Source organism: Mchenga conophoros, linkage group LG13 (assembly GCF_057382185.1).
Source record: "Mchenga conophoros isolate Kocher_MC1m ecotype Shallow Benthic linkage group LG13, M_conophoros_male_GT1.1, whole genome shotgun sequence".
NCBI classification, from domain to species: domain Eukaryota; kingdom Metazoa; phylum Chordata; class Actinopteri; order Cichliformes; family Cichlidae; genus Mchenga; species Mchenga conophoros.
In genome coordinates, this window is record NC_140538.1 from 26,121,372 (window position 1) to 26,137,880 (window position 16,509).

At 40.1% G+C, this 16,509-nt stretch overlaps 1 protein-coding gene across 2 annotated transcripts; it reads left to right on the forward strand.

The window, feature by feature from the left end:
* The first annotated feature begins 7,635 nt into the window (after positions 1–7,635).
* On the forward strand, positions 7,636–14,066 carry cyp1b1 (cytochrome P450, family 1, subfamily B, polypeptide 1). 2 transcript variants are annotated; one of them, XM_085297521.1, is made up of 3 exons: positions 7,636–7,726; positions 10,068–11,072; positions 11,701–14,066. In XM_085297521.1, exons 2-3 carry the CDS (start codon positions 10,069–10,071, stop codon positions 12,290–12,292), a joined length of 1,596 nt encoding a protein of 531 aa, XP_085153647.1. In that variant the 5' UTR covers positions 7,636–7,726; position 10,068; the 3' UTR covers positions 12,293–14,066. The 2 variants fall into 2 exon arrangements, with proteins under 2 accessions (XP_085153647.1, XP_085153646.1); XM_085297520.1 differs by lacking the exon at positions 7,636–7,726 and adding an exon at positions 9,527–9,959.
* The last annotated feature ends 2,443 nt before the right edge of the window (positions 14,067–16,509 follow it).

Here is a 16,509-nt window from a genome sequence, read left to right on the forward strand (position 1 = left end):
TGATATTCTTTGTTTTTCTCAACTGCCTGATGCCAGCAAAAAAAAAAAACCTGAACTACTTCCATATGACTCCGTCTGATAGACTGTGAGTGCTGCATCAGCAGGAACTGCGGGCCCAAAGGAAATACCAATCCCCTAATGAAACAATAAGCTAAGAATATACAGTTCAGAGCTTGAGTTCAGTATAATAGAGGATCTCATGTGGCTTCTTCCTGCTAGCCTCATGGCCTGGCACTGTCCTTGATGAACTGCACACAACTGTCTTTCGCATCAGCTGATTTACAGAAAATGCAACACGATCTGTAAAATAACCTAAATTATGATCACACCAAATATTCAACATGCTCCTCACTACAAATCAATTCATGTCACTTTTATATTTACTTGCTCGAAGCATTTCAGAGTTTTGAATGTACATATTTCAGCCGTTCACTGGTTCCATTCATAATTCTGCCAAACAGCCCAAGCAAGTTTCAGGTCTACTTTACATGGTGTAATCATACATGTTCCCACTTTAACCGTTGTGTGATTAATACAAGTGATGTAATGATGTTGCTAATGCCCCAAAACAAAAATCCAGCCCTACTTCTGTAAGTATTGTTCCAGTACAATCAGTGCTTGATTTGTTCCAAGCGTCATCGCAATTACGAGCTAATACTTGTTCCGGGGTGTAATAATTTCCAGCATCTTCGCCATGATTGTGTAGAACCAAACTACAGAAGGGTAGAGTCACTATTTTTCAGCTATTGGTATCCAGCCATTAGAAAGACATCGAGAATCCCAGATAAAAGTAGCAGAAGGGTGTCCGTGGATGTCATAATACAGCCGAGCAGGCGACCTGTGAGACGACCTTCTGATTACATTTCTCAAAATGAACCCAGGATGTTCATCTAAAAGCACAGTTTCTGTGAAACTTAAAAGCAGCTTTAAACACCAAAAAGTTTAAAAGAAGGAAGAAAAAGACAATCATTTCCACGGAAACCAATGTTCTGTCCGCACCATCCACCTTCTTGGGCAACAGATCATTTCAGTGTTGTGGCTGGGCATTTTATACACCCTTTGTTTTCACATGACTGGCAAAATATGTCACAGTTTAATGCTTCAGAGGACTGATGCTGGATTTGTTCGGGGTTTACCAGCCATGAAGACACAAACATAAGACAACAATGTAATGTGATACAAAGAATGAGAGCGTTTGCATAGCTTTGGTATGCTGCATTTGTCCTTTCAAAAACCATGTTGTTAAATTGATAGGATGGAAATAAAAACCAGAAAGCATGCCATTTTCTTTTTTTTAAAGCTTGAATTTGATGTCAGCAACACTTTTGAAAAATGTTGGGATAGGGACAAGTTCATACTGTGTTACACAACTTCTTCATGGCTGCAGGCATCAGAGACGAGTAGGGCAAATTCAGTAGTTTTGAAAAGCCATTGTTGCTTCATACGGGATTTCAGCTTGTTTGCAGAAGCTCTGTGGCTGCTGGATGTGATAAAGTAAATGTAGAGGAACAGATGAAATGAAAGTATGAATCAGCTCATTATTGTCACAGTAAACAATCCAAATATTAGACTGGCACATCCTTCATTTCCATGACAGAATCATATCTATTTCCATTTTCACCCAAGTCACTTGGATGAGTGACGAAATGTTTCTCCCACTGAAAACGCTACGTCCAGATGAACAGAATCAACCTTTGGAGATCTATTTTCATTATTGCTTAGTTTGACGATCAAGGCTATTCACTGCTTGTCCCTTCTCTACAGAGATTACCTGAATCTTTTATCACATTATGTTCTGTATATAATGATTTTTAATTTAAGAAGCTTTTTTTTTTAAATTGTTCATCTCTTGCAGGTTTTTTTCCCAATGCATTTCCTGTCCTAGCATTTCTAAAATGATGGCACAATTTTTTTTTCAGATAAGTAAATTAATAAATGCATTTTACACTTTAACCTTATGTTATCTAGATAAATATGGGATTTTAAATGATCTAGAAATCAATTTGCTTTCCATTTTCAGCTATTATGCACACAGACTGTATATAAAAGATGGACAAATCTTTGGGGTCTAAAAAGTGTAGCTAATGCAAAACAGGCAAAAAGCATGACGTTTACAGAAAATTTCCCTTTTCCTCACTTTATTTATGACATCGATAATAATAATTTCTATCATGTCAGTGGTAAGTGACTGACTTCACATAACAATAAGTGACGTCAAGGTGGCCACATCAAGCTTTTAGATACCGTCTATAATTACAAAGCGCCCGCTACTTTCATAAACCAATGCTATTCTAAATGCAACTCCAGTTTTTGCTTTGCATTTCTGAAAGTAACCCCTCATGATGACATTATTATGATCTCAAAGCTATGCTAAATTACAGCATTTACTGGGAAATTGGGTTTGAAAGAAACTGGTATTAGTGAGAAGGGAAGCTAAAGTGAACAGCTGATTTATGTTTTTGAAATGTAGGGTCAGCTTTTGGTTTTGGAGCCAGATATGTGTGTGGCCATTTGTCCTTTAGGAGCTTTCTGCTTGGCTACTTACAGCCAACCACAGCTGCCTATTTTCTCCTCCATCAAATATCCCTGGTCTGGTTCTTATGGTAAATAGGAGCTCTGTGTGGGACAAGAGGCCACACTTCGTGTGACTTCCTCCTCTGCGGGTAACAGCCTATCGTCATCTGTCCGTCATCATTAATTTCTTGTAAAAACACCAAAGACAGGACCCGGGAGGGGGTCGTAGAGAAGCGGGTTAGCTTCCCTTTGAGTGCTGCTTCACCTTTCACCTTGCACAGGGAGGAAAAGATAAACACAAGGGGGGAGACAAGTAAGCTTCAGTGACTTTTAATGACAGAGCCGGTTTGGGTTAGAATAGCAACTCTGTAATCCTGCAGAGACTAGATAAGATTAGGCCTCATCAAGCAAGTAGGAAGAAATGGCAGCTTCTCGTGTTCTGTTTTCCTCTGCATTTGTCTGTATGTATTTGCACAGATTTGTGTTTTGTGCATGAGGTGGATTTAGATATACACACTGTGCACAAACATCAGAGGTCATGTGGTTCATCACTTCCTGAAGGATGCAGTCGTTTGTAACAACAGCTCTACTTGGAGCAGCACTCGGTAAATGAGCAAAAGCATGTCTTCACCAATTTTCATATCAGAGGTCTTGATCAAACTTGTCGTCAAAATGAATTTTCACATAATCCTCACCCCATTCCATTCACACAGTAATCTGCAAAAACAAAACACCTCCACATTCATTAAAAACTATTCACTGGTTATTTTCCATGGGCTTCTTGTCAGTCTCTTCAATTAAGCCAATAAAAACAACGACTGACAACAGTTGCGAGGATGGAGGCAGGCAAGGCTGTTTTTAGTTGGCGTGGATTTGAAAAGCGCAGTCATGCGGCTGAACACGTAATAAGCTTCCCATTCTTCCCAAAGAAACACCAACAGTTCAGTCGGACTCCGCAAACCCTTGAAAAGGTTTCCACCACCAGTAACACAAAAAATCCGACATGGACGCCGATTCAGAATTCAGGGGGAAAATGCCCTTTCAGTGTGAGAATGGAGAAGAGACGCCTTCACGGGCTGCTGATTACACTTTGGCAAGGGCCTCCTTAGAACTTGGCCAGACAAGAAAAGACCGTACAGATAGAAGTACCTCAATGAGCGCTCAGTTAATCCGCAAGGTCATTAGGATACTTGAAGCACTCATTAGCATCATTCTCATGCTTTTACATGGAAAGCTGGTGCTTTTTTTTTCACCGTCAGTTAAGAGAAGATAAACATGGGATTTGTGGACTTCTGGGAATTATTGGGGTGAGAGTTGGGGGGGAAGGTTATTGTGGGACAGTTTGACATTTGGAGTCACTGAGGTCGCTCTGTTGTAATGAGGCGCTCGCGGGCGGACCAAAGTAAAGGGTTTGCCCTGGCGCTCAACTCTCCCTGTCTCATCGCCAAGCCAGATGACAGTTTCGTTTGGTGTAGGAGTAGTTAGACCAATCACACGGCGGCGGGCCGATTCATCTCTAATGGAAAGTAATTAACAAGACAGGGCCATACAGACAATCCTAATGTGTGTTTTTTCTGTGTTTCTGTTAGTGTGTGTATCTGCACTTCTTGAACTTACTTTTATTTCCTCTACTAAAATCTTGCACCAACTTAGCAATAGAGAGAGTAAAGAATAGAGCTCAATAGAGCTCAACAGTGATGCTGAAAAATGCCATTTATATTCTCCATGGAAACTGTAAAATCTAAAGTAGATTTACTATGTGTGACACTGTGAGTTTCGTACTCCATTAGAAACCACAAGTCTTTATGACATCAGACTTTAAAAAAAAAAAGGACATTGTATTTGCGAAGTCGTGGAAAAAATCCTATCCATCCTGATTTGAAACAATGATGTCGTTGATTTGCAGAGGCTGCTGTAAAGTGTGTGAAACTTCAGGAAAAAACAAAGCATTGTACCATATTGCTAACTGGACTGTACTGCTATTAGTTACAATACACACTCTTCTTTATTTTCCTTTATTTATTTTTTTTTTTTTTAACTAAGTCCAATCCTGTTGTGTCATGACAACTTGTAGCTGGTTGGCTCTTTATGTAAGGATTTCTAAAATATAAAAAGTAAATAATAAATATGAAAATAAATGTGGAAATTCACTTGTGGAAATGGAGTGTTCACAGTTTTGTCCTATGGAGGCTAATGTCAGCTAAATGCTAAATGCTTAGCATAGTAGAAGATTATAACTATTTTTGGGAATTTATTGTTACTGTTGTTAGACATATTAACCTGGTAATAACTTAAATCAAAATCTTTATATTTACTTTTGGCTATTTGGAAGAATTAAAATAAAGTGATTGTGCCTTTAGCTGTTAGCATGATCATATAGCTTATTTAGTAAAACATGCTAACATCTGCTCCTTAGAGGAATCTGTAAATATAGTTTTTATGTTTTAGATTATACTTTTGGTCTCTTTGGGGCTGTAGAGTAATGTGTAAAAGCAACTTTAATGATGTAATTGAATAATGCCATTAACAACAGTGCTAAACAAAAGCAGTTAGCGCAATACTGACCTTAATTTTGAGCATTTTTTCAATCCCTCATATATATTCATTTTCCTTTTTCTTTTTCCTCTGGGCTGGTCTTTACCAACTCCTTGGAGGAAATATCTAGCAGTAAGATGTTTCATTATGTTCATGATATAGCTGCTTACTATGCCTCAGCATATATACAGTTCCTAAGAGCGTTTTCACTTATATTAGCGGCTTGCTATTCAAAGGTTTGTAAAAGTGCTAAGACTGAATCAAAATGGTAACAGGAAGTTATACTGCAAGAACAATGATGTTAAAATGCTTTATGCAGCTTAAGTCATTTTACATGAATACTTTACAAAGTATTCACCTGATCCACTGTCTACACAAAAATATTGACTTGTGCAGCTTTTAAATAACTTTGCATACAGCTCTGAGCAAACAGTGTTGTTCTTTTGAAGCTGTTTTCTTGCTGCACTGAAAACTCAGAACAAAGTGCTGACTCAGGTAGAGTTTCTGTGGGGTTATTTTCAAGTCCACTTCCAAGAACTGCATTGTGTTCTAGTCCTTGTAGATGCCAAAGCCCCTATTGTGTTATAAATCACAGAAAACTGGCCAGTGACACAATGAATTACTGCCTTTTGAATTACTTTCAGGGTTTAATAATCAGCATAACTAATCCATCTGTTCATTTTTATGAGAATATCTCAAAGATAACATTTATCTTCATACCATAAATCTGATGATGTTTTAATTCAAGCATGACTTGTAAACTCTCATGAGCATGCCAAGATTGGAATAAAATATCTTTATATATTTACCAAGCCTCAGTTATATATTTACCAGCTTAGCAGCTCTTTTCTGTGCCTATCCATGACAGGCAGATGGAGGGAGACCTGTGTTTAGTGAAGCTGTCAGCAGCTTTCCCTTCAGTTGTCACCCCTGTGATGAAGCACATGTGCGTGACTGCACGGCACCTTTAGAATAGCCTTGGGCAGTCCCCTCTATTCACAGCACTGATTCACAGAACATGATAAGGCCCACAAGTGCTCTAAAAGGCATTCTTTTCGTCCAAGGTCGTGCATTGCTCCACAAATAACAGACATAAATCAGTGTAATGGCCTAGTTTATTAATTATTTGTGTTTGCAGGTTATGCAATTTCCTGGTATGTCTTACCTTGATTTTCCTTGCACAAAACTATGCTCTGAATGTGAAAAATGTTGCTGGAAGTAGAACTGTGCTGTGCTGTGCTAGGCTGGAACTTTACAGTGCAACTGTACCTTTACCGTCTAAGCAAATCATCACCTGCACACACCTTTGTGAGCTCCTCCCCGAGCTCCATGCTCACTCACACGCGATGAGCAATTGAGCTGTCAGTCAAACAGGAAGGGAAACTGGTATCAGAGCTGCTAGCAAGGAGAAGCTTCAATGAAACGCTTGCAGAGTTGTGTAGGCCTGTATTTCCTTTTGCAGCTTTGAAAGGATTAACTTAAATGCCATGCACTGGTAAATTTCAGGTTTAAGGACTTTGTAACTCAGAGTTTATACAATATATTTGAAAATGCAGTGATACTAATAAAGATTAAAGGTTGCTTACTAAAAATATAGACTTCAAATACTGGCAACATGATGTGTTAATGAGATAGATCATTGATGAATAACTTTTTTTTAGACAAATAAAGATTATAAAGGATGTTTCTTGATATATACTGTAATTGAAAGGCATGTTGAGTGACTGACTTGGACACTTAGGAATATTTGATTTCTTTTGCTTAAGAAGAACTTGGCTTGTTTTTCAATATGTTTGAACTCATTGTCATTGCATTGTGAAGCAGTCTCAAGAGTTTTTATTTTAGGATTTGACTAAAAATGTAGCGCTAAACACTACAGGATTATTCTGTACATTTTCACCTTGCTTTTTTTTTTAAAAGATGTTTAGCCTGGCTTTTTAGTTTGGTTTGAATCTTAAAGTAAACAAATAAACTGTCTGTATTTAGATTCATGACGGCAACTTTACGCTTAAACTGTTGATTTGGCCTCCTAAAGTTCCTACTGTCTCTGTAATAGGTCCTTCTGTCTTTTTTAAAAAAAAATCTCCAATAGGCTTTGATTTAGTAATGTTGGTAAATTCCCTTCACTTGAAGCTGAAACCGTCACTCTTCAAAAAGGGATTCGACTCGAATATAGGCTTCAGAAGAAGGAAGTGGTAACTATGATACCCCATTTAATCCCATTTGCCTCAATCTTTCGTGGCAGAAAGAAGCGGTAACATTTTTTATCATTTTGTATACTAACAGCAACAGGAAATACCTACAAGAGCAGATAAATGAGTCCACATTTCCTCTCACCATTCAGTGGTACAGAGTTAAACCTATAACCTGCTGAGTAAAAGAAGTCAGCAGTTCCAGTTTTTTGTATTAACTGTGCGTTTTAAAGGGTATATTGTGTTTAGAATGATTATGATGAGGTCACGTTTGGGATTATTTACACTCTGGAATAAAAGGCGGATGGACGTGCTTGGTCTAACAGCCGGGTCCTGCCAGCCAAGGAGAGGGGCCAGGCACTTCACTGACTTGTCCCCACCCTCGTGTATCGGTTCCTTATTGGAATAAAAGAAGATCACACACTGTCACCTTATGAGAAGTTTTTCAAGCAGCAGCAACAGCAGCAGTGGAGGGTCTCGTCTCAGTAAGTCTCTACGCCCTTTACATTCATTTCATCTGAATACATTAACATTACATTAACAACCTGCTTTTACACACTTTATTTATAATGAGAAAATGTGTGTTTTAATTAAAACACACCATATGGACTAAAGTGATTGAAATACTTTTTTTAAAGGTCGTCAGACCCTTTTCTAGATATCATGTTAGGCCACAGACAAAGTATACGCTTAATTAACGCAGAATTTTCAAGGAAATTTGAAGTGTTATTGACCCGTAATTTTCTATCCTAATGAAATTTGTATAAATGTGGTTTTGCGTGTACTTCTATAACATAGTTTAGACATGTAAATATATACGAAAAGTATTGTAAAATCCTTTTTCTGGTCCTTAATAATTTGGATTACATTTCGTCAAAGGAAAAAAGGGGGAAAGAGATGGAGTTAAACTGGCCGTATTTGATGGAGTTGGATATTTCTGAATTTAATTTGAAGATACAACAAACAGTTCAAATTTGCGCCTGCAGCTTCTCTGTGAAAGTTTTGGGTCACGGGACACGAGCCATCGTCTGAGCCGCTGTCCGCGGTGCTGAAGCGGGTTTCCCGAATCACATCATTTCAAAACCAGACCAGATGTTAGCAGGAAGGCTCGAGCGGGGCTCTGACACTTGAACAATACTTGCAGATTCAAGAAAACTGAAACAGATTGAAACTAAATCTACACAGAATTTAATAGAAGAGCTATAAAATCAACCCGAACTCCGGATTCTATTTTTTAGATTAAATCATAGAGGGGAACAAATATTTCTGTCATTTAAGACTTGACCAGAATCAGCTAAATATCTGGACAGTAGATCTAAAGTTCCCGTTCGTCCACACGTGTTTGTCATTTGAAGATCTGAGAGAGAAACGAGGGTGTATAACCTGCCGCTAGAGCAGCTCCGATGCCCGGCATGGCTGTTAATTGGGGGGAATTAATGAGTCACAACACGGGGTTCGCCTCCTCCTGGTGGCTCGAACGAAAAGCGCACCCTCACACCGTCACCCTCGAGCATCAAGAGAAGTACTCCGCCAACACACCGAGCCCTGCGCCACGGACATGTGAGCCGGGAGTTTGTAGAAACAAGAATTTGTATTCTCAAAGCCGAAACACCAAAACGAGTAAAGGAGCAGCAAACATGGATTCTAGATCCCTTTAGCATTTTAAAGCGTCCCCATCACCCCGACTGCGTTTCTACATTTGCAACATACAGGCTGTTTGATCACACGCGACCAGTTTCCAAAACTAAATATATTATATCATTTGATTTGATCAATATATTTATATAATATATATTAATGTATATATATTTTAAATACAATATAAAATATTTTTTTAAAACTATGTTTTCATAAAAAAGTAAAGCAGTTAACAGTTAGCGGGTCCGGACTATATAAATTATTTGAAAAGATTGAGACTGTGTCGGGTGTTACATAATTCCCTCAGGCAGACTCGCACGTCGTTACAAGCACTTTGACTTGAAGCCATATTATTTAATACCGCATAGAAAGACTACTTATTCTACTTATTCCTTGTATTATTATTATTATTATTATTACTACTACTACTACTACTACTACTACTACTACTACTACTAATAATAATAATAATAATAATAAGATGGCAAACTATATTTAGGACTTGCAACTGGCAGTCCTGCTTTTATATTTTCTTAGAAGAATATCCAGTCATATAATTAACGTATTGTTTAGGTCCCGTTGCCTGGGCGTGAGCTATCATAAGAAAGAGAGTAAAAGAAAAAGAGTCAGTGAGAGAGAGAGATGTGTTGGTGGTGGGGGTGACACCCTTTTGCAACAAACCTGCCCACTGTAACAAAGCCGTGATGTTGCGCTGTGTGGGGATAAATTACTTCGCCTGGTGTTGTGGGGCTTCAAAGCATGAGCAGGCTGCGGACAGAGAGGACGGATCTCCCACACAAGCTGCTGCACTGCCTGTGGATGCACAGTAGGCTGCTCACAGTCTGTTACTTTAAATCAGGCTGTGTGTGAGAGATACGCGCTAACCGGACTCTCTTTTTTTTGGAATGATTATTTTATTTGTCGAGGTTCTAGTGCTGTCCTTCGGCTCACAGAGAAACGTGTTTGATTATTATTTTTTTTTATTTTAAAGAATATATTTTTTTATTTTTTGGATCAGGCGCATTCAATATTTTGGAAAAATTCTAAAATATAATATTTTGCCATGAGGGAAAATACTAGGTATTTAATTATGCATTTTTTTCTACCCCATTTAATTGGGGTATCATATTTCAAGCCTTTAATCTGCAAACATATGCATTTAACAATGATTTTATGTCTTGCCTGCAGCATGTCTATCATGGATGTGACAGTGGAGGGAGTGAGCCCAGCAACTCCGAGGGCTCTGTTAGTGACATGCATGACTCTGCTGGTGTCCCTGCACCTGTTTCGGTGGCTGTGTCGGCAGCGGTCCCATTCCTGGCCGCCCGGCCCCCTCGCCTGGCCGGTCATCGGGAACGCACCGCAGCTTGGTAACGCACCGCACTTGTATTTTACGCGCATGGTGAAAAAATACGGCGACGTCTTCCAGATCAAGCTCGGCAGTCGGACGGTGGTGGTGCTGAACGGGGGGTCAATCAAACAGGCGCTGGTCAAGCAGGGCTCCCACTTCTCCGGCAGACCGGACTTCACCTCCTTCCAGTACATCTCCAATGGGAACAGCATGGCGTTTGGCAACTCCACGGGCTGGTGGAAGATGCACCGCAAAGTGGCCCAGTCCACAGTCCGGATGTTTTCCACAGGAAACCCCCAAACTAAGAAGACATTTGAAAATCACGTGCTCAGCGAGGGCAAAGAGCTGCTGCGGCTGTTTCTGAGGAAAACGAAGGAGGACAAATACTTCCAGCCCCTGACCTACGTCGTGGTGTCCACTGCCAATATAATGAGCGCGGTTTGCTTTGGGAAGAGGTACTCCCATGAAGATGAGGAGTTTCAGCAGGTGGTGGGCAGGAACGACCAGTTCACCAAGACTGTAGGCGCAGGGAGCATAGTGGACGTTATGCCCTGGCTGCAGTACTTCCCCAACCCCATCAAAACCATCTTTGAAAATTTTAAGAAGCTCAACCTGGAGTTTAGTGAATTCATTCGAGATAAAGTTGTGGAGCACAGAAAAACAATCGATTCAAGCACCATCAGAGACATGACTGATGCCTTTATAGTGACGCTGGACCAAATACGAGATAAGATGGGACTTTCTGAGAAAGACTATGTGTCCTCCACAGTCGGGGATGTGTTTGGAGCAAGTCAAGACACACTGTCGACTGCCCTACAGTGGATCATCCTCATTCTCGTCAAGTAAGATTTTTTTTAATCATTTTAAAAAATGACTTTATAGAAGGAGTTATTTATATGGATAAATAACTGCATGATAAATGACAGTTTATCTTCAACTTGTTGCTAAGGCTCTGCAGAATTGATGAAGTTTAGCTGCATTTGAGTTATGTAACAGCCCACTGGAGGTGTGTGTGTGTATGTGTGTGTACGTGTACTGGCAGTAATAAGCTGAAACTTCACACCACAATGAAAGAGAACAAAATGCCCAGTCAGCGTTTTAAAATCTTTAGTGCCATTTAATCTGTCCTGTGCCTGATACCTTTATCAGTGGATGGATTACAGAGCCACTATTTTTTTTCTGCTTGAGTTGTGGCAAGGACTACTCGTGTCTATGGACTATCTAACATGATCCATTTAAGCTGTTAACATCCTACAGGTCACCAGTCATGCATCTAGGTGTAGGCAGTTAAATTAAACCTCATTTTATTTGGAGGTGGGGGCAGGTGGGGGGGGGGGGGGGGGGGGTGTTAACGGCAGAAACCATTTTCTAACGAAAAAGATTCTTCATTCCACTTTGTTCACCAGCAAGAGTGTTTAACTTCTATCCTGGCAGTAGTCACCTTAAATGTGTGTTCACCTGTGATTGCAGGTATCCAGAGATACAGGTGCGTCTCCAGCAGGAGGTGGACAAAGTGGTGGACCGGAGCCGTGTCCCTGCTATCGAGGACCAGCAGCAGCTGCCTTATGTCATGTCCTTCATCTACGAGGTGATGCGCTTCACAAGTTTCGTCCCTCTCACCATCCCCCACTCCACCACCACAGACACATCCATCATGGGCTACACCATACCAAAGAACACAGTCATCTTCATCAACCAGTGGTCCGTCAACCATGACCCAAGCAATTGGTCCCAACCAGATATCTTTGACCCAGAGCGCTTCCTGGACCAGAGCGGAATGCTGAATAAAGACTTGACCAGCAACGTGCTCCTCTTCTCCCTGGGCAAGCGGCGGTGCATCGGCGAGGAGCTGTCCAAGATGCAGCTGTTCCTGCTCACAGCTCTCATAGCGCACCAGTGCAACATCACAGCCGACCCTGCAGTGCCGGTGAAACTGGGCTACAGCTATGGCCTGACTCTGAAGCCTCACCCTTTCTCTGTAGCCGTGTCTGTGCGCGATGATATGAAGTTGCTGGAAGCAGCTACCAGTCAGCCCTCATCAGACTCACAAACAAAAGAATAAATTAGATTCAAACTATAAGGTGCTAAAAGACATGAAGGCAGAGGAAAACGTAGAAACTTTTGTTTGAGGCTGAGCTCCATATTTAATGTCTGGAAATCTCAGGCCACTGCTTTTGCTTTTTGATCTCATATACACTGTTTAAAATGTTTCATGTACCAGAGTCGAGACTGATTTAACAGCCTTTGATTACTGACTTATTCTAATCAGGGCCAGAAAGAAATAGCCTTGGTATCCAAATCAAAGAAGATGTACATCTTGTAGACGCCATCTCACCTGGATCAATCTCACATCTAACTTCAAAAACAGTCTCACATGCCAGCCAGCAATTAGGCACACTCCTTTGATTCATGAGATTAGAGGACTGCAGCACATCGCCAGCTGTGAACGGGACTTTCAAAGCAAGTCACACTGTGGTTACCTGAGTTCCAATTTACTGAAAAGCAGAAAGTTAAAGCTGTCAGTTAATTTGTTTTATTGTTGTTTTTTTGCTGTTCTTTTGTGACGTCAGTTAAAAGAAAACAAACCCCCCCCCCCCAAAAAAAAACAAAAAAAACAACAAAAAACAAAATATGATTTTCAGGAAGCTCTTAAATTCTCTTTCTCTCTGTATTCTTTGTCTTTGTGTTTATTTTCCTAATTAGGGCTCCAAACCCTTTCCAGTGCAATATCGAACTTGTAAAAGCAAAAATACGTGACATTTGAAGGTAAGCACTAAAGATTGGAGTTAATCCATTTTTGTGTGACGAAACAGAAAGTGCCAAGGTCAGACATCTTGCCAATAAATAAGCTAATAGCGGAGCCTAAAGCTTCATATCTGCTAACATTAAATACCTGACTAACACGCAGTTGTTGTTGTTTTAATATAAGGTATATATGTGTAGATACTCAGGAATAAGGCTGATAAAAGCCAAATAGTACCTTTTAAGTGCTAATGTGATACATCTATATTCTGAAACCTGTTGTAGATGCTGTTTTAAAGAACGAGGCAGAGGAAAACAAGGAGTACCCCGAGCAGACATGCTGAAGGGAACACTTGTCTCTTCTTGCTGCCCAGTTCATGTATGAGAAAGTTAATAAAGCTAATATTCGATCAGTGTTGAATTAGGGATTTGCTTCTCCTTTTGTTTAAATTTCAGTAATGAACCGAACCAGTTATGTCCTCTTTTGATTTCCACACTCATGTTGCCAGTAAAATTTCTTTTACCTTTTACTTTTTTTTAATCCTATTTTTCTGTTACAGAAATGCTGATGAAATTGGCTTTGAGACAATACAAGTACTTTGTTAATTTTGTTTATAGACTCATCTAATTGCTGTGTGAGCACTGGAGACTAATAGACTGACTGTAAAGTCTTGGATTTGAGCATTTGTTGGCTTGCTGCTGATGCATTTGAATGAAATTCTGGCTAAAAAACCAACCGATTTTAGGTGTTAATGCATTTACAGCAGGCGGAAAAGCCCGATGTCTGTGGACTTGTTCCACTGATGCTGTATTGTATTGAAGATTAAAGCCGAAAGCATGACGAAAGTCAAGAAATACCTCAAATCCAACAATTTACATTACCTTTACCTCAAATGCGTTTTTTAATAGAAATATATACATTTGTGTAGATTTTTGGCACAAACAAGACATTTAACTCTGCTTAATGTAACAATACAGTGCTTTATGCTTCTGAGTACACAATGCTGCAGCTGTGATGTTATCTTGAGTGTTTCTTTAGTCTGTAATGAGATTGTACAGTTGTATAATAAAAAGATTTCTTTTTGTTTTTCACATTTGTAGTTGGCTCTGTTGTAATCAACTTAAAGGGAGAAATGATTACATTTAAAAATCTGTATTTAAAGCTCATAAATCCGACCTGATTAATAAATCACTCTGAAAGTGAAGGACCCTTCGCCGGGTATCATGTCAGGTGGGAACAAAGGAGAAGTGTTGGCGAGGTGCCTTTCCCTTCTCAGCATTTTATCTCACTCTGTCAGAACATCCTGTTCTTGATCAGCTGGATGATTATAGAAAGCTAGCCAGTGCACGGCCAGTTCAGACAGTAGTTGATTACTGATATGCCGTTCTCCACGCAACCCTTTGTCCATTTCTAATAATACAAAGTGAAATCTGAAGACTAAATAGTGCCAGTGAAGTCATGTGTGGCAATGCTCCAAGCATAATCTTTATGAATGGGAAGGAAAACCGTGGGCTTTCTTCAGCTGAAATGAGAAGACAGATGATAAATGAGTTAAAAAAGAGCAAAGAAGCGGACAATATTGTGGTTAATGCACCCAGTGCAGCTGCACAGCAACTTCAGGTATAACTGCAGGGATGGGACAAAAGCAGTAACCCACTGAAGGTTGATATCGTCTGTCGCCTTGCATTTCAGGAAGCTGCAGAAGGAAGCAAATATTCTTCTGTACAGTAACAGAGAGTGAAACATACAGACAAAGTGCATGGTGACTGAATGAAGGTGACGAGAAATATCATGCCTTGCACAGATGGGCGCGTGCTCTATACAAGCTTGGTGTGCATAAGAAGGGCTGTGGTGGTTTTATCCTGCTAAGAAATTCAAAATATTGCAAGAAGTGGCGCTAAGACGCATCCTATGTCATTACAGCTTAGACCTGTCAAGGCTGCATTAACAAGATTAGCATGAAAGCTTGTATCCTTCATTGGCTGAAGATAAAGCACGTACACATGTGGCCCATTCACACAAGATCCATCTGCTGTTGACTGCAAGTTGTGTAACTTAGACATAGCTGAGCTTAGATTGTGAATGGAGGGATATACGGAGATCTGAATGAATGTGAGTGAGATTAAAACAGATGTGGTATTCAGACAGAAGGCAGCCAAACTGTTGAAGCCCGCTGCTAGGAATGGTGTGATAGAACTGTAATGACACTGCACGGTTAAGTTAAAATGATCTTAACCGTTAAAAGTTAAAATGATCTTAACCGAGCAAGTTATCAGCAGGCTGTGAGCAGCAGGGGTCAAAACCTTCATAAAGGGGTTAAGTTGAGATCAAGACAAGATCAGATTGGTCAAGATATAAAGACACGAACAGAGATCAGTAGGAAGTATGAAAACAATTTTGAAAATTTTGAAGGTGATACCTGCAGTGTTATATAAATGCGGTCCTCTCTTGTGGAGGGACAGCTGATTTGAAGACTAATTTATGTAGGTCAAATATGGACCTATAGCTCTAAAGTACCTGGGCCTACAACAGGGTTAAAAGAACTTACTGTAAGTTTGTTTGACTCTCTAATCAACTTCAAAATGGCATAGGTACCATTTAATGAAGATAATGAAGAGCTGGGAATGTCATACAATCACTCTGTTACTGAATGATTAAACGGACTATGTAGCTCATAACCTACAGAGGAAACATAAATGTACCACATGAATTGGTACATTTCATGTAGCTAAAATCTTTTTAGCTCTATGAATACATCCAGGATTCAATAGCTTGCAGAACCACCTTTAGCAGCAATGACTTAAGCAATTGTTTTCAGTCTCTATCAGTTTCTCACATAGTTGTGGTGGAATTTTGGCCCACTCTTCTTCACAGTGTTGTTTCAGTTTATCGAGGCTCGCAGTCATATTCGTTTATACGCAGCTCTCGTAAACTCTTTTGTCCAAGCTTTAGTTGTCAAACAGATGGCCTCACATTTCATTCTAGCATACATTGGAATACACAGGAGTTCACGATTGACTCCTGTGGCGGCAAAACAAGCCCGAATCTCCACCCAACCACCACCGTGCTTGACAGTTGGTATGAGGTGTTTCTCTGAATGTGCTATGTTTAGTTTTTGCCAAATGTGGTGCTGTGCATTATGGCCAAATAGCTCTACTTTGTTTTCATCTGCCCAAAGGGCAATCCTCCAGAAATCTGGTAGTTTTTTAGGATACAATTTATAAACGTAAACCATGCTGCTGTTGGCAGGCTTCCTAAACAAGCCTGTAGACCACAGGTGTCAAACTCCAGGCCTTGAGGGATTTTAGATGTGTCCTTGATCCAACACAGCTGATTTCAATGGCTAAATGACTTCCTCAACATGTCTCGAAGTTCTCCAGAAGCCTGGTAATGAACTAATCATTTGACTCAGGTGTGTTGACCCTGGGTGAGATCTAAAACCTGCAGGACACCGGCCCTTGAGGCCTGGAGTTCGAGTTGTACATCTAAGGTTTGAACCTGCAGTGAGCTTGCTGAGATGTGCACTCACCAACACA

Coding starts and splice junctions, on each gene's coding strand:
- cyp1b1 (XM_085297520.1), top strand. Junction 11,073..11,700: donor ATCATCCTCATTCTCGTCAA/GTAAGATTTTTT, acceptor CTGTGATTGCAG/GTATCCAGAGATACAGGTGC.